Genomic DNA, 18,950 nt, shown 5'->3' with positions numbered 1-18,950 from the left:
GATGTGGTGGAGGGAGAGGTGGTTGGCGTGGTTTTTGGCGTGCTGCTTGGCGGTCTGGTTGTCGAAGGTGTGGTGCCTGCAAAGGAGAAAGAAAGCAAGTGAAAGGGGGGCGACCACACGTGGGAACGGGGGAAGGAGAGAAGGAGACAAGCAGAGCTCCTTTGGTAGGCTAAGCGCCCTTACCTGTAGGCACCGGTGGTGGAACAGAAGTGGTGGTTTTTGGTGTTTCTGGAACACAAAAGAGCAAAGTCACATAGGTGGCGGTGGGAGAGGGAAAAGGCGGGCTCCCGTCACGGCTGGGATTTTGGGTTGCCCAGGGCGCCACACGAGGACATGAGGAACAGGTTCCCGGATGACTGAGCCAAACGAGTCTTGCCCTTTTTAGAGGGCTGGCTTACGTGGGACCTGGAGGTGGGAATCCCTCTGCCCCTTTGGCAAGAGAGGGCTCCTGAAAGACTTGTAAGCTGCTGCTGCAGAGCGACCAAGGAGACTTACCCGTGGTAACTGGGACGGTGGTGGTTGCAGGAGTTGTGGTGGCCGGAGTGCTGGGTGTTTCTGTGCTGGTAGGGGGAGCAGTCGTGAGAGTTGTGGCAGTGGGTACTGGAGTGCTGGTGGAAGTGGAGGTAACGGTTGTGGGCGAGGTGGTGGTGGTTGTGGTGGACGGCGTCGGAGGATACGGTGTGGAGGGCGGCACGGGTGCTGTTGTGGTTGTCGGGGTTGGTGTGCTAGTGGCAGTGGATTCTGTGGTGGTGGAGGGGGTTGTGGTGGTTAGGATTTTGGGGTGATGCGTAGAGGTGGATGGTGTGGAGGCTGTTGCAGTGGTCTTTGGCGTGTTGGTGGTTGCCGTCTGAGTTGATGCAGTGGTTCTGGATGTGGTGGAGGGAGAGGTGGTTGGCGTGGTTTTCGGCGTGCTGCTTGGCGGTCTGGTTGTCGAAGGTGTGGTGCCTGCAAAGGAGAAAGAAAGCAAGTGAAAGGGGGGCGACCACACGTGGGAACGGGGGAAGGAGAGAAGGAGACAAGCAGAGCTCCTTTGGCAGGCTAAGCGCCGTTACCTGTAGGCACCGGTGGTGGAACAGAAGTGGTCGTGTTTGGTGTTTCTGGAATACAAAAGGGCAAAGTCACATAGGTGGCGGTGGGAGAGGGAAAAGGCGGGCTCCCGTCACGGCTGGGATTTTGGGTTGCCCAGGGCGCCACACGAGGACATGAGGAACAGGTTCCCGGATGAGTGAGCCAAACGAGTCTTGCCCTTTTTAGAGGGCTGGCTTACGTGGGACCTGGAAGTGGGAATCCTTCTGCCCCTTTGGCAAGAGAGGGCTCCTGAAAGACTTGTAAGCTGCTGCTGCAGAGCGACCAAGGAGACTTACCCGTGGTAACTGGGACGGTGGTGGTTGCAGGAGTTGTGGTGGCCGGAGTGCTGGGCGTTTCTGTGCTGGTAGGGGGAGCAGTCGTGAGAGTTGTGGCAGTGGGTACTGGAGTGCTGGTGGAAGTGGAGGTAACGGTTGTGGGCGAGGTGGTGGTGGTTGTGGTGGACGGCGTCGGAGGAGACGGTGTGGAGGGGGGCACGGGTGCTGTTGTGGTTGTCGGGGTTGGTGTGCTAGTGGCAGTGGATTCTGTGGTGGTGGAGGGGGTTGTGGTGGTTAGGATTTTGGGGTGATGCGTAGAGGTGGGTGGTGTGGAGGCTGTTGCAGTGGTCTTTGGCGTGTTGGTGGTTGCCGTCTGAGTTGATGCAGTGGTTCTGGATGTGGTGGAGGGAGAGTTGGTTGGCGTCGTTTTCGGTGTGCTGCTTGGCGGTCTGATTGTCGAAGGTGTGGTGCCTGCAAAGGAGAAAGAAAGCAAGTGAAAGGGGGGCGACCACAAGTGGGAACGGGGGAAGGAGAGAAGGAGACAAGCAGAGCTCCTTTGGCAGGCTAAGCGCCCTTACCTGTAGGCACCGGTGGTGGAACAGAAGTGGTGGTTTTTGGTGTTTCTGGAACACAAAAGAGCAAAGTCACATAGGTGGCGGTGGGAGAGGCAAAAGGCGGGCTCCTGTCACGGCTGGGATTTTGGGTTGCCCAGGGCGCCACACGAGGACATGAGGAACAGGTTCCCGGATGACTGAGGCAGACGAGTCTCGCCCTTTTTGGAGGGCTGGCTTACGTGGGACCTGGAGGTGCGACCAAGGAGACTTACCTGTGGTAACTGGGATGGTGGTGGTTGCAGGAGTTGTGGTTGCCTGAGTGCTGGGCGTTTCTGTGCTGGTAGGGGGAGCAGTCGTGAGAGTTGTGGCAGTGTGTACTGGAGTGCTCGTTTTCGTTAAGGGGATTGCAGTAACCTGTGTTGTGGAAGGCATGGGTCCTGTCGTGGTTGTTGGGGTGTGTTTGCTTGTTATAGTGGATTCAGTAGTCGCTGTGGAGATTGTGGTCTTTGGCCTCCTTGTTGTTGCCGTTTGTGTTAATGCTGTAGTTCTGGAAGTTGTTGGTATAGAAGTGCTTGCTGTTGACATAGTTTTCTGTGGAGTCGTAATCATTGTTGTGTGTGTTGTATGTCTTAGCGTCGTTGATTCTGTGCTCTTTGTATGTATGGGCGATGTTGCCTTTGGCGAAGTTAATGTTGTGCTGCTGGTGCTGGTTGCTTTTGTTGGCGCAGTCTCTGCAGGATAAGAGATTCCATGAAATAATGTGGTAACCTGATCAACCCAGGTTCATTTACTTAACTGTGTCTACTGTGAGAAAACTTAGTTGAATCCATCTTATACAGCATTCTAACGCGACATGGGTTTATTTTCAAAGCAATTTCTCTTAAATCCTCTAATAACCTATTTCCTTTGAGGATATGCTCCTGGAAGTGAAAGCACTACAGCTCAGTGAGTATTGGTAAACTTTATTGTTATATTTTCTTTTTGATGTTTCATGTATTCAGTTTTTCTGTATTGTTTCTATTTGTAATTTGGATTATTCTGTGCTGGCATTCATTATTTTAAGGTATATTGTTTTAACTGTTTGTTTTTGCTTTGCCTTGGTAACAGACATACTGGATAAGTTTCGCTTTCTCTGCTTATGTTAATAGCAAAATAATAATTTTATTGTTTATACCCTGCACACTGGGCTGGGTTTCCCCATCTACTCTGGGTGGCTTGAAGCACATAAAAAATGGTAAAACATTAGCCATTAAAAACCCGGCAGCCACTCCCAGTCACCAGTCTAGCTGTCACATTTTGGATTAGTTTAGTTTCCGAGTCACCTTCAAAGGTAGCCCCACATAGAGCTCATCATTGCAGTAGTCCAAGTGGGAGATAACCAGAGCATGCGCCACTCTGGCGAGACAGTCTGCAGGCAGGTAGGATCTCAGCCTGCTTCCTAGATGGAGCTGTTGTTGTTTTATGTTGCAGAGAACCAGCAGGTTTTAATTAGGGTTATGAGGCTTATATAGTGTTTCTTTGTGACCATGTTTTAATTAATTATTTAAATTTATACACCTTTAAATCAATTAAAACCTCCATGCAGTTTATATTGAACAATGTAAAATACTGCTTTTAATACTAATAGAATCAAACATTAAAAACAAATGGTCATAGATATTCTCAAAATATAAAATTAGCTGGCTTAAATGAACATATGAAATAAAGTTACAAGTTAATTTTTTGGGGGGGGGTTATTAAACTAAGGTTTACTCAGAGCAGACTTACTGCAATTAATAAGCATGGCTACGTTAGGTCTGTAAATTTCTTTTTGTCCCCTTCTTAGCTGATTACCTTATCTGATCATCATCCTGTATGTCTTTTTAGGCTTTCCTAAACAAATACATTTTAAACAGGTACTGAAAACAGTACAGCACAATAATATTAGTGGGCAGGGAGTTCCAGAGAATATGTGCTACCACAATGCAGGATTGATTCATCGCAAGCTGAAAGGAAGTGTTAGGTGGCACTTGTAAAACCATCATTTTGACAGATCAAATTCGTCAAATGGGCCACATGTGCTAAGGCAATCCTTTAAGTAAACTAGTCTAGTCCAAAGTTCCTGAGGTTTTTATACACTACAGTAGTACCTCGGGTTACATACGCTTCAGGTTACATACGCTTCAGGTTACAGACTCTGCTAACCCAGAAATAGTACCTCAGGTTAAGAACTTTCTTCAGGATGAGAACAGAAATCGTGCTCCGGCGGTGCGGCGGCAGCAGGAGGCCCCATTAGCTAAAGTGGTGCTTCAGGTTAAGAACAGTTTCAGGTTAAGAACGGACCTCTGGAATGAATTAAGTACTTAACCCGAGGTACCACTGTATTAATAATATCTTGACCTGGTAGCAAATCAACAGCCCGTGCTGATCTCTTCATAGGAGCATAATATGTTGACAGGGTCTCACTCCTGACAGCTATCAAGCTTCACCATTCAGCACCAGCTGTGCTTTCTGGATCAAGTACAAGGGAAGCCCCTAGGGAAGTAACCCTATCTCAAATGTATCCATTCCTGAGATGCTGTGGTCCATCTATCCAGGTTCAGAAAGGGTTGTAGCCATCTGAATCTGATAAAAGGCACTCACAGCCACCTAGGCCACCAGTGACAAAGTTGGATCCAGAAGCACCCCTAAAATTGTGTACTTGCTCCTCCTGAGGGAGTACAGCCCCATCCAGGGCAGGCATTTGGACTATTTTTCAGACATGGGGAACACTCACCTGCAGAGACTCCATCTTGCCAGTTCAACTTTGGGAGCAAATTGTTAATAGCTAGACAAGGAAACCAATTACAGGTGGTGGGGGAGAGGATAAGCCCTCACTTTGACAGTGGAATTTGCTGCCAAGGAGTGTGGTGGAGTCTCCTTCTTTGGAGGTCTTTAAGCAGAGGCTTGACAACCATATGTCAGGAGTGCTCTGATGGTGTTTCCTGATTGGCAGGGGGTTGGACTCGATGGCCCTTGTGGTCTCTTCCAACTCTCTGATTCTATGATTCTATGATGCCTAGATGTCTCCAAGCAGTGCCTGGATAGCAATCTGTTGGAGGTAATCAGCAAGAAACCAAAACGGATAATAGAACTGACCTGTTGTTGTTACTTTGACTTGCGGTTTTGTAACAGGGTGAGGGTGAGCTACAAAGCAGAAGTGAGAAAATACATTTCAATTAAGGAGTGCAAACAATCCACACTGCATTCATATTTTAATGAGACTAAAATACATGATTAATCGAGGTCTCATTGAATAATTATTATTCACAGAGACAGCACTGAAACCATTTCTTTATTGTGCGGTTAATGGAATCTAAATGTGTGAGATTGGGATTCTGAGTAACATATTGGTAACATTTATTATTGATAGCATACCATGAGGCATCTTGGCTATTTAATTGTACATCCCCTCAAAAGTAGCTCATTGTTTTAAATATCATCTTGTTTTCCACAACTAATTTCAGAAACCTCTTCAAGAGGAAGGTAATGTCAAAGTATTTTAAGATTTCCCATTGGCAACTATGCAAAGACAGAGAGATGTGATCCATTTATTTATTTTGATTTAGTATCACTTTTCTATAAACATAGGGTTGTTGAGATGTAACATGACATGTTATGTGAACGGACCTTGAGCTCATATGCTCCACCCTCCTCTTGTGCCTTCTTTCATGGAAAAAACATAGTTTGCAATTCCACTTCAAACTCGAATTATAAAACAGCTATCAACAGACCTGAACATGTCTAAAGGTAAAGGTAAAGGGACCCCTGACCATTAGGTCCAGTCATGACCGACTCTGGGGTTGCGGCGCTCATCTCGCTTTACTGGCCGAGGGAACCGGCGTACAGCTTCTGGGTCATGTGGCCAGCATGACAAAGCTGCTTCTGACAAACCAGAGCAGCGCACGGAAATGCCGTTTACCTTCCCGCCGGAGCGGTACCTATTTATCTACTTGCACTTTGATGTGCTTTTGAACTGCTAGGTTGGCAGGAGCAGGGACCGAGCAACGGGAGCTCACCCCATCATGGGGATTCGAACCACTGAGCTTCTGATCAGCAAGTCCTAGGCTCTGTGGTTTAACCCACAGCGCCACCCGCGTCCCTTCCTGAACATGTCTACACAGAAGTACGGTAAATCCTACTGAATTCATTGGGAATTGCTCCATGGTACATGAGGATATAACTGTGGCCTCAGTTATTATCTCATGTAAAGAAAATATAGATGGCAAGTGTGATTCTTGTGACTATAATGACTGCTGAATCTAAACAAAATAAAAAAATTCCTTCCAGTAGCACCTTAGAGACCAACTAAGTTTGTTATTGGTATGAGCTTTCGTGTGCATGCACACTTCTGACTACGGCAGACCAACACGGCTACCTACCTGTATGCTGAATCTAAATGTAAGATGCTTCTGGCACCTTGGAAACAGTAGCATATAACAATATGTTGGGACATACTGAATTATGCACAACTTGTTACACAAACTCATTTCCCCCCATCCTGATTGCAGGATGGATGATAACATACATAGCTATCCAAACTGTGCAGGAATAACAAGGACTGCATGTGGCGAATGTTCATTCACATCCAAAATAGACCCAGCAGTGAAAGTCTCATTCCCCTCACAGATCACACTTGTGGGATCAGCATACCTGTGTTTTATGTTCTTTGTTATCATTGGGCAATACTGGAAAATGGACTTGTTGCTTTCAGTGCACAAGAGTGTAACTTATATACCTGTAAGTAGCATGTGTTAAACTCTTATATTCACCTGTTTTCGGAGATACTGTGGTCCGTGTTGGAGCTATGGAAAAGAGAAGAAGTGTGAGCATAATGTAGAATATAAAATTGAGGAGCTTCTGAGTTTTGAGAGCACCAGTATATTTCATTTATATAGTCAAGTATTATTATTTTTTAATCAAAGGGTTCAATGTTCTGGAAACATCAGAATTCTTGCTTGTTCAATTCACACACACCATTCCCAAGTGGTAAACCTCCAAGCAAGGGTAGGAAACATTCCAACCATTTTCAGGGAGGAAGTAAAACAGCTCACTTTGGTTTTAGGAGTGGAGGAAGGGGGGGTACTTAGGGCCATTTATTGTGGAGCAATGGCAACTCCTTTCTCTTGACACCCCAACTTTCAACACTATTGCTTGTTGTGCCTGAATCAGAGCTTTTGGGTACCATTTTCCCCAGAATGCATCTGAAATAAAACTGGCAGTGTGAAACTAGTGTCACAAGAAACACAAAGAAGCAGGAAATAGGGATGTAAGAAGAGGAGGAGAGAAGTGGTCAAACACTGGGTTCATTTTTTTAAAAAAAGCAAATGGAAGGGTGGAAGCACAATTTGGCCTTGGGATTGCCTAACATATAAAATCTGGATGTCTGCAGCCCTGTCTCTCCTCCATGATTACATACTAAATAGGCAACAACATGCAAAATCACTTCATTCACAAATTTTCTGCAGTGCGCAGCTTTTGATTTTTATTTTTTTTTGCACAAAGTGCACATAACCCTGTGTGTGTTTGGCTCAGTACTCTATATATCTGTGAATTATTTTGCCCATATGAATATATCCCATTTCTATTCTTTCTTTGAGAAACATTAAAAAAAATAAACATTACAACTGCCAAAGGCTGTAAATTAATTCACTATGAAAGGTACCAGACTGAATCAATACTTCATATGAGAACATGTAGATGATGTCTGGCTCTTTGGGCTGTGTTCTCTGCAGAGTCTAAATAACAAAATTCTTAGTTCCATACATATTTGCAAATGACAAGGTGTTAACATATGATGAGTAACACACAACTAATGATTTGAGGATCACAATCATGTGCCTATAGTAGATGGGGATAAGCATCCTCGTCCATGTAACAGGATTGATATGAGCATGCATCTCCATCCATATTGTGAAGTATTGATGAGGACTGCATGTGTGAGATGTTCATCCTCATACACTATGCACTGATCACCTGCTGATTCTAACCATAGCTGGCAACTTTTCCTTTTTTTTAAGGGAAAATCCTATTGGGAATTAGGGAATTTCCCTTAAAAAAAGGGAAACGTTGACAGCTATGATTCTAACCTAGGAAAGAGTGGTTCCTGTAAATAAACCCGATTTCCCCAAAATGGATTTTATTTGATGGATCAACATATCTCTGTCTTCTGTTCACCATCATAATCATCACCACTATTATTACGATGCAATACAGGCAAATTGATTGTTTCCTACCACTATGCAGACTTTACATTAAACTCAGTGTCATATATTTTAAAATACACATTTTAAAATCTTATACTCACTTGTTGTTGGTGATGGGGTAGTTGGAGAAAGTGAACCTGGTGGAAATATATTTTTTTAATTTTATTTATTTGTTTCCTACAATTTATATATAGTCAATTCAACTTATGTGGTGGTTACGTTCCAGCAATAGTGTGTAAAAGCCAAAGTTGTGTATAGCAAAAAATAAAATAAAAACCCTCCAAATGTTCTTCTAAGGCCTCTCACACAGTCTCCAATGATCACTGCACCTCCAAATTGGGTGGGGTGGGGTGGTGGTATTGCCAATGTCCTCCCCTCCAAATGCCTGACCTGCCCCTTTTTTCAGTGATGCGTATTCACACACGTTAAATTTGTGCAGGTTGCAAGTCGACTGTACTGCTTGAATTAATTGAATTAATTTTATAATGAAATGATTTTAGAATGTTGTATTATTTTACTGTTGTTAGCCGCTCTGAGCCCAGCTTCGGCTGGGGAGGGCGGGATATAAATAAATTATTATTATTATTATTATTGATTGTAAGGAGGGTGGGGGACTAAGCCATTTAAAAGAAGAATAAAACCATAAAATTATCAATAAAACCAGTTTTTAAAAGCTAAAATAGTAAGTATAAAACTGTGAGTGCAATGTAGCAGTGAGTATAAAATGGAATATGCAATGTTTTATAAAATCAAAGGGGTCGAGTGTTTTAGGAGTGTTTTTCATTTTGATCCTCTATATGCAAATAACTTTAGTTGCAGGAGACCATGTGGACACATCACATACAGTAAACACTTGTTTCACCAAGTCGCATGTTGCACATGTCAGTTACAGTTGTGCAACAAAAAACCCATATAGATACAGAGTTCACATGGAAGTTACATCTGTGTAGAAAAATCATTGAATGTGAACCAACTCTTACATTTGTTGATGGTGTTGTGATGGGAACCTCTGTAGTAGTAGTAAATTATACTAGCTATACTTTTCTATGATGAAGATTTCTTACTCGTCCATACCACAGAATTGACAAGAGCATGCAAAAGTACGGATGAAGTATTGAAGAGGACTGCATGTGCAATATGCTCTGATCATCTGCTTAATCCAATCTAATTCATGTAAATAATTCCGATTCCCCCCAGTGGATTTTATTTGATAGATCATCATATCTGTGTCTTCTGTTCATCATCATAATCACCATTATTGCTATGCAATATTGGCAAATGGATCATTTCTCATCCCTATACAAAATAGACATTACATTCAGTGTTACATACTTTGAAATATACATTTCAAAATCTTATACTCACTTGTTGTTGGTAATGGAGGAGTTGGGGAAACTGGACCTGGTGAAAAGACAAATGTGAGTTGTACAACAGAAAAACGTATATATAAATATAGACTTTTACATATTTAGTTTTCTTGCATGGAAGCAACATTTGTGTAGAAAAATTACTGAATGTTAAGTGAATTTGTTGATGGTATTGTGATGCTAACCACTGCTATATTATTATTATTATTATTATTATTATTATTATTATTATTATTATTTCAGCTATATACTTTTTCCATAATGAGGATTTCTGCAAATAATATATTTTTCCTCCTATTTCAATAGTAAAAGTACAACTTTGCATATGAAGAAGTAATCTAGAATTCCAGGATTTAAGTAATTTGAGAAGTTTTAATTTATTGTGGTATAGTGGTTAGAGTGTGGGACTAGGATATGCAATATCAGGATGTTCTGATCCTAGCTAATTATAATTTTACTACTTTTTCATCAACCACTGTATACACATCATTCCTGAATCACCTTAACTTTAGACGCTAGTAGACATAGTACAGTACGTTTCTTAAAGTTAAGAACAAACAAATGAATAAGTGAAGATAATGCAATGGCAGCTTTAAGAGCCCCTCTGGTTAAATAAGAGTCTTAAATAAGACGGTTAAATAAGAGTGTCATCCTATGTATATTATCCACATTAGGGAAAAAGTCCCAATGAAATCAGTAAACATGCAAAGGATTTCACTATAAATGATGCTTCTTAAAATAGGAAATGTTGGAAGCAAGGAATTTGAAAGTGGACTTTTTAACCTACCGCTACAAGGCACACATTTTTTCTCCTTAGGATTATAGTAGTCATGCTCTGAACAGTTGTAACAGCCTAGGAGCAAAGAAGAAATATTGTTCATCATACATACGTATAGCAAAAGTTTTAGGTAAACACTAGTCTCAGAAAAAGGTTTCAGAAAGAAGAATTCCTGTAATGTATAAGTCAGTCTTAGAGAACCAGCTATAAACCCACATTTCCAACCATGAATTCAGGCCTATTATTTCCTACAAATTGTTTTGTAAAAGATTTACAAAAGCATTTTGCCTACTTGCTACTAGTTTCCTATCAATAATATCTAGCACACACTGGCGGAGGAAGAGGAGTGCACTGCCCCCGGCAGCGCGATCCCAGTAGGGTGCCATCGTGGCTAGCCCCCCCTGCGCTGGGCGCTATGCCCCTGCAGGCGGTGTGCCCTGCCCCCAGGACGTGCGCCATGCCCCTGCGGGCAGTGCGTCATGCCCCCCGGGACGCACGCCACCCCCGACCCTGCCTGATCTCCACCCCCACCCCCCAGTGCTGAAGCATGAAGCTCCGCCACTGCTAGCACGGTTTCTGTTTTTTTAAAAGTAGGGGGAAAATACCTTCGATGTTTATTTCTCTGAAGGTTAGTAGCTGGTATGGACATTTACAAGGGCGATAATGCCAGGTGCAATTCAGTTCATTAACAAAGTTATGATAGGTGCCATCCATGGCATTCTTCTTATGGCTGTTGAAATAGTCACAGTAGACAGCTAAAGAGATGAGAAAGTGATTGTTATTCAATCTATCCACTTACATTTCCTAAATGAAAAAATAGCACACTGGAGAAACATTGCATTGTTTTCCCCTGTGGCAAACTCATTTAAAGATGGAAGCATCTAGTGAAAGATCTTCATTATCAGTTTCTTAAGTTATACTTGATTTCATCCTTGAAGGTTTTGGCCATATTCTCACTCTGGCTCAGTTTGCATGCAACAGTCGCAACACTAAGCCAAACCATAGTTTAGCACAAATGTGCAAGGGTGCAGTTTCCTGAAGAGGAGATCACTACTGTTTTTTCCTTTCTTCTGTCCTGCTGCTGCTGTCAAGCCAGCCATGCTCTGGCTTAGGATGTTGTCTGAGCCCAGGCTTGTGGTCTCCAGACAAACCCTGAGTTGTAACCCAAGGACAAAAATCCTTGGTTACAACATGGTGAAACAAACTGTGAGCCTGGATTCTGATGGCATGCAAAGCCACACCATGGCTTACCTCACAGCAGCACTGGAGGAAGGCCTAACCAGCTGTGAATTCCTTTCCAGAAATCTGCACGCTCACACATTTGCATTAAGCCATGATCTGGCTTAGGTTTACATGCAAACTGGGTCACTGAATGCTTCCATAATCCATCCTGGGGTATATTGCTGCTGCAGTGTTGAATAAATCTAGAAGAGCAAGGCTTCTTTACATAAATGAAGAATGTCTTTGGCCATGTCTTTGGCAGTGGACCAGATGGTTTTGGCTGTACTTTGACTTGAGATGTAAAGAAATCTCTGTAGAATCCAGTTTTTCGTCATGTGCCAAGACTGGATTTAAAACTTCCTAGCTCCAGGGATTCTGTCCCAAATCAGATTGTCCACTGATATATTTCTGCATGTGAAATGCTGCACTGAGAAACTGGCATGATTGAAGGGGTAGGCTTCATATGCTTCATTGTTGCACAATTGCGCACATAATGTGCTAATAATTTACCTGTGGCTGCAGCTGCACCTAGAAAACATTAAAGGCACTCCTACATCTGCACTGTGCAAGACAGGCTTGACAAAGAGGACAAGCTGCTTGTAGTGGTGGCAGCTGGCCACAATTATTTATCTTCTCATTGAATCGACTTCAGAGGGTTGATACGGTTTATGAAAACACTGCTCTAAAAATATAATGCTTCCTGCTCCATAGTTTTAGCAGTCAGCAAACTTAATAGGTATTATCCAGTTCTGAATATTATTAACATATAGAAGTATCAATGCATTTTAAGAAACCCAGCACACTTTAAAAGAGGCATTGTTAAGAAACTTACGGCAGAAGTCTGGGGTTCTCCAGTCAACACAGACGCCAGCTTCTAAGCATGCTTTTGCATACACTGCAACAGCATCACACATGCACTCACAGTCCCCTCCTGTGTCACAGCCACATGAATCCCGGACACAAGCTTCATAATAAGGCCTGCGGTACACCTGGGGCAGGGAAAGAACAATGAAGCCAAACCAGAAAGTTGGTGTTAATTAAAAGTTCATCCTTACATTTTCAGTGGGACCAAACAAGCAATATCCGCTAATCAAACCACACATCCGCTTTACAGTATCATCTGCTGTATGGACAGAGAATGATATTTGGCCTAGCAAATTTCCCTTCCAGAGGAACCAATGGGAGGAAAATGTAAAACAAACAAAGATGAGAACACTGGCATTGGTGGGGAAGAACAGCGCCCCCACCCCAGATCCACCATAGCCAATACAAGACTGAGAGGGCTTGGCTATGGTGCTTCCTGGGCTACAAATTCTCCTCTCACACCACAGTTGGTTTGCTCTACCAGGCTGCAATCCCATGCACACTTACCAGGGAATAAGGCTCATTGAACTCATTGGTGCTTACTACTATATGGAGACATGTATAAGACTGCACTGTTAATTTCAATCACTTCATGAAAGCACTGCTGGATTTTTCTCTGTGATTCTCTGTGTTGTTTTAACTGCCAATCTTTTATTATTGTAATATTTTAACGGTTTAGGCTGCAATTCAAACCCCCACCTTATGCTGGGTTCAGGGCTGGTGATGGATTGAGTGGAAGCATCTCTCTGTGGGCTTCCACTGGCTCAGCCAGACTTCTCCCACCTGATGCCAATAGAGTGACACTCATGTCACTCCATTGATGGAGACCTCCTTCTTCCACTGCCTGCATTGGGGTGGGCTGGGGAGGCCCACCAGTAGTATCTCTGCTGGCCAAGCCAAAATGGGGCATTCTGAGGGTGGGGCTCATGGTTAGCATTAGGCCTGATCTGTGCACAATTGTTGCGCTGGCGATTTGTCCCAATCTACCTCCCCACCACCATTGTAAAGGCAAGATTTTTTTTAAAAAAGTAGATATATACATAAGTAAATACATAAATTCAAAATAATAAAAAGGCAGCTGGCATTTGGAAGCATGCATAGGAGGAATTGTTAGCACTTGAAGAGGCAATGTTACTATCTTAAAGCATAGGATAAACTTTTACCTTGCTGTGGCAAGAAGCAAATACTTGACTGTTGATAATGGAGCACTTCTTTTCTGCCCATGCTTTGCGATAGGGGTTGTTACTGCATGGATCAGCCACAAAGAACACATCCCCACAAAGGGGATTCTCTTTCCAGGAATTCACAAACTCCAGTTCATTGGATGCCACATATCTACTTCGAGTTTCAAAGTCATCTCTTATATTCCCATTGTAATTACCACATAAACCACAGAGGTGATCCTAGATTAGAGTAAAATAAAAATAAAAGTTATGGACGTCAGAACAAAACATAAAAAGGGAACCTTTTAAAATGTAAATGAGCCATGTGAGTAACTTGATATTGAGTGGATGACCAGTGATGGTGGAGCCGAGTGGAGAGAGAGGATCTGTTTAGTTCTTTCTTTGACAACTCTTCTGTTTAAAATTATCCCCTACATTGCTTTCCCATTTGGAGGGGAGATATATGTATATGAGTTCCCCCACATCTCTTTCTTCCCTTAGAAAAGCAGCTGGAGTGTGATTCTGCTCAGAGAAACACCCGACAAAGAAATAGTCCCACCTCCAGTTTCCTGCTCAATCTGATGTGACCCACAGTCACTTTGCCTTGTAAAAAACCATATGAAAAGTGGAACTGCAAAGAGTGTCTGTCTTATCACTTCTCTGTGGAGACTAGCCTGTGATAAATCTTCCTCAGAAATTTCTGCTTACAACAAATTTTGGGACTGCAACTTCCCATTCAGCTTTATTTGCCTTTCCCAAGAAAGGCAAAGAAACAACGGATTAGGAATTGGCTTCACATTGAATGCCCAGTTGTGTGGAGTGTGCTGCCCAGTGTTGGGGGCAGCCATGGTAAATAAGACACAGAACATTGGCATTGGGATGAAATAGGCCACAGCTTTACTGATTATAGATGTAAGCAGGTTTTGGTGAAGGCACAGAGTATGTATCTAAGATCAACCATCCAATTGGTTGATAATGAAGTGGGTCGACCCTAAAAAGAAGGTTGCCCCCCGACGTACATTAGAGCTCCCTCCAGGGCTGCCCCTGTGTGGGTTCCCGAGCAGCAATACTTCTTTCTACACCCTTTTAGCAGGGTACCCAAATGCTAAAGAGCCAAACTCAATGACTTATCTGCCCAAGTTGTTTCATTTGCTATGAGACAGGTGAAAAACCGGCAGGCAGACCAATTAGCCAGCAAGGAAAAATTCCTCCCTGGCCCCAAATAGGGTTACCGAGCATTCCATAGCAAGCTGCTCACACAATCCAACTCACCTTTGGGCAGAACCACCATGTAATACAGTGGGAGGGTGGGAAATCCAGTATCATCAAAAGAGCTCGGAGTCCAAGCACCATTCCCTTTTATAGGGAAAAGGCAGAGCTGGTTTGAGCCAGGTCACTGCCTCCACCTGACTTACAAGCCTTGACATGATTGACTCACATCACAGGCCTCTTTCACATCATGCAACAGTAGAAGCTTTAATGTCCCCTTCTGGCTGCAAGGATGAACAAGTCTCCTAACTCCCCACTGTCTGCGCTGCAGCTGCGCCGGTCAGCAAACGGCCACCCCTGAAGCCCCATGGTAAGAGGTTATTTGTTACCTTTGCTCCTCTGAATATTTTGATGAATATGTTCATGTGCCTGTTCCAGACAAGGGACATGTCATATTTGCCAGGGATTGCAATCTCAATAATCAAGTGGAGGGCATTCTCTTCTATAAAGAACTCTGTCATAGGATTCCAACCAGAGACAGTGTATGTTCTGTCTGCCAAAGTGATTGTCAGATTCTGCAAGGAAAATAACATGTGACTAGAAAAGCTATCTAACAGAATTTCTGTAGACTTTTGCAAAGAATGAGTCGTTTACTTGTGTGCAATGTAATTTGGTCTGTGTTTTAGCAGCTCTATGGGAGGAGCCTAATCAATCTTTTTTTAACAAAAGAGACTTGCAAACAATTCAAGACTGTAATACAGTACACAGACACTTCTAGGGTGCTGTCTACAACTTTGCTGCTCTTCCTTTAGAAAGGTAATCACCCAAGACTCATTAAACATCTCCATTCCTCACCCCCTTCGGTTTAGCCTTTGGCTACAAAAGAGCGAACAGTTCACAATATTATTATTATTAATTTATTCTTTTTTAATTTGCATACCACCCTCCATATGTAGATCTCAGGGTGGTTCACAGTATAAAATTTACCAACATGGTGGGAGGAGATCCTAGTGAACACCTGCTGTATAACAATCTATCCCTCTTCTCTCTTCTCCAAAGCCCAACCTAGTCACGCCCTTAACTGAAATGATATTATCTTGCAAAAATATTTAATGTTTTTAGTGGAAAGAGTTTGTAAACTTTTATTTATTTAGAAAAATTATAAACCTCTTCCCCCAAAAGATACGCCAAGCAGTCCACAAGTACAAGCAGTGTACAAGGTGAATGGTCATATCTGCCTTTGAGGAATTTACCCACAATTCCCTATTACACATAGGGAATGAGTATAAAACTAGAATGATTCTGTTATAAGACAGTTCTCTCTGAGTCTTTGCAATCTATAGTTTAATACACATAGGATAAAATCCCACCTATAATGAAGTATCCAGTTAGTGTCTCCATAACTTAAGTGTACACAGGGCTGGCCCAATATATTTTGCCGTCTGAAACAAAAGACAAAATGTATCCCTGCCCTCCCAGGTAGCTGCATTGGCAGTTGAATTTTACTTTAATTCTGGAGATGGAACATGGTTGTATATTACACCCCAAAGCAACCAAAATTTGCTGCCTTAGGTGGCTGCCACACTCTGCCTAATGATAGAGTTGGCCAGGCCCTGCTTCTTCAGACTGGAAAATTTGAATCTCAGGCCCAACAGCTGTATGTTAGTTTATAGTGCCTTGATACTAGAGGATGGCAGAGTGCTGGGATGACAAGAGTGATCTATCAGTTTCCTTGGAGGATGTTAGGAAATTATTTCCAGTGTGGTATAGATGAGTAAATATCACATAAGAACAACATTTCATCCTTACCCCAAGGTGGATCTTGATTGCTCTGGAACATGTGATCCCGGTATTTCCACAGACAACATTTTCAGTCACTATTTTGAAATGATGGGGAGAGCCACCCATGCCACAACCGTCCTAGGTAGAGAAGTACAATTAGATAACCATGAGATAGCAAAATGTATGTGAGGATTTAAAATGCAGAGCATGGGCAGAATTGTTGGATAACCCAGAATCAGAAACCCTTGCTGAAAACTACCCAGAGATCTACCAGTAGATTCTGATCTACTTTTTGCAGAGAAGATCTGGTTGCACTTCAAATCTTGAAGCTGAATTTAGGGAACAAAGGCCATATGAGTTGATCTACTTCCTATTTTTAAGATTATAGTTGTAAAATATTTGAGACCAATTTTGTTCTACCTTAAGACACTCTTTGAACTGCAAGCCTTGATTTGAAGTGCCATATTGATTCAAATATGCTTATACTGATCATTAGCATCATGGCATGTAAGTGCAGTCAAAGTGATATTACCATAGCTAGTATGTATTCACAGTTGCCATCAAACACAAAACGTTGTCCATCAAACGTGGTGATATGGCCTTCCCCATAGAGACTGCATGTTGAAGAGCATCTGGAATTTTGGATGCATTTCCATTTTCCTCTTGTGCAGGTGCTGATGAGGAACGAGAAACTTGTCATAAAGCCTTCAAATGCAAATAAAGGTAGCACAATATTGGGTAAGCATTATTCCTTGATGCCTTCATGTGATGTTACCTTAGATTTCTCAGAGTCCCATATTCAGTTTAGCTATGTTTCAGGGCAGCTGGCACAAGCAATATATGTAATAGAATTACGTGGAGGCTCAGATGTGATGTTTTCTAAGCTCATTAACTATCATTTGAATGGCATATTGCATGGTATAGCCAAAGGGATAAAAGCAAAAAAATCTTACCAGGACTTGCATTCAGTGTGAATCTCCTCTCCTTTTGCATATGAGATGCCACCATATTCACAGGGACACTCATCAGGTGGCACACATGTACCATCTAGCTTTTCATATAGTCCAGCAGCACAAACACAGCCTGATTCACACTTGCTGGGGACCTGGAAAACATCAGCCAATCTCAAACTCAGACTTTGAGATATGCAAAGTCCAGCCCAACACCAGCCAACTATAAGGTTGCTCTTAGCCTGTGGCCTTTCGGATGTTGCTGGACACCCATCTCCCAACAGCACCAGCAAGCATAGCCTTGAGTCAACTAGGATAGGATCCGTAGCCCAGCAAACTCTGGAGGGCACCAGGTTCTCCTGCTCAATGCTGTTATTTGGCAACCATAAATAAGTATGTGAGTGATGGGGTGAGAATAGAAAGATGAGAACAAAATTGTGTGCTCAGACCTGGTGTTTTCTAAGTCATTGCCATATGACTGGGAGAACATTTAAAGGAAATCTACATGTATATAAAGTATTTAGGATAAAGTTGTGATTTGTATTATACAGATATTGTGAAGGATAACAGCTAAGTCTAAAAGCGAGGTACATATTGGGAGCTGGCCTAATGAGGTCAACAGTGCAATCATATGTATGCCCACTCAGGCGTATGTCTGATTGAATTTAATGGCACTTACTCCGAGATCAGTAGGTATGGGGTTGCATTCTAAGAGCCTGAGCCAGAATTTGCCTGCCCATATTTGAGTTCTACAGGTGGACTATGGTGGCCGTCAGGTTCCAGGTCACTCACTGAGCTTCTACTGCAGTGTGTGCCCGAAAGGAGGTGGGAAAGTTCTTCCCATCTTCCTTACTTATGGTGAGAAGCTTGCAGTCCCCAAAGTGAGAGATTGCACAGCCCCAACACCAATTCAAGTTATCAACTGAGGGGAAATTCTGGTCTCCCACACTTCTGGAAACATCATTGTAATAACCCTTAAGGAGCCACCAGATTGTGGAGGCTGGAATTCAAACCAGCACTAAGCCTGGAGTGATGTCTCCCTGCCTCCCGGAATAGCATAAAGGTAGTTGTGAAATTCCTGCTATTTTTTTCTATTTATGCCTATTATCTCATACAAAAAAATCGGTTATACACTGTTTTCACTGCTCTGTGTTAGTTTTGTTACACTATGAGTGTTTCAATACAGTGGTGCCTCGCAAGACGAAAAGAATCCGTTCTGTGATTCTCTTCGTCTAGCGGTTTTTTCGTCTTGCGAAGCAAGCCCATTGAAGGATTAGCGGATTAGCGCTATTAGCGGCTTTTAGTGGCTTTTAGCGGCTTATCTGCTGATCGGATCAGCTGATAAGTGGCTTAGCGGCTTAGAAAAAGGGGGGGAAAGGGAAAAAACCAGCAGGAACTCGCAAGACATTGTCGTCTTGCGAAGCAAGCCCATAGGAAATTCATTTTGCGAAGCACCTCCAAAATGGAAAACTCTTTCGTCTAGCGAGTTTTCCAT

General features: G+C 42.9%; 1 protein-coding gene across 1 annotated transcript in view; it reads right to left on the bottom strand.

Moving 5' to 3' along the window:
• MUC6 (mucin 6, oligomeric mucus/gel-forming) overlaps positions 1-18,950 on the bottom strand; it is an 81,713-nt gene that overhangs the window by 40,221 nt on the left and 22,542 nt on the right. Inside the window, exons 23-35 of the mRNA XM_083459391.1 lie at positions 17,459-17,610; positions 17,038-17,179; positions 16,533-16,643; positions 15,113-15,298; positions 13,515-13,754; positions 12,320-12,476; positions 10,872-11,021; positions 10,276-10,341; positions 9,487-9,522; positions 8,223-8,258; positions 6,688-6,720; positions 5,015-5,062; positions 2,170-2,628 (exon numbers count right to left, since the gene is read on the bottom strand). Of these exons, the coding sequence (XP_083315517.1) occupies positions 2,170-2,628; positions 5,015-5,062; positions 6,688-6,720; positions 8,223-8,258; positions 9,487-9,522; positions 10,276-10,341; positions 10,872-11,021; positions 12,320-12,476; positions 13,515-13,754; positions 15,113-15,298; positions 16,533-16,643; positions 17,038-17,179; positions 17,459-17,610 (1,816 nt within the window). The remainder of the gene's footprint in view (positions 1-2,169; positions 2,629-5,014; positions 5,063-6,687; positions 6,721-8,222; positions 8,259-9,486; positions 9,523-10,275; positions 10,342-10,871; positions 11,022-12,319; positions 12,477-13,514; positions 13,755-15,112; positions 15,299-16,532; positions 16,644-17,037; positions 17,180-17,458; positions 17,611-18,950) is intronic.

Source organism: Podarcis liolepis, assembly GCF_965112155.1.
Source record: "Podarcis liolepis genome assembly, chromosome: 1".
Classification (NCBI taxonomy): domain Eukaryota; kingdom Metazoa; phylum Chordata; class Lepidosauria; order Squamata; family Lacertidae; genus Podarcis; species Podarcis liolepis.
This window is presented reverse-complemented; position numbering and strand designations above follow the sequence as displayed.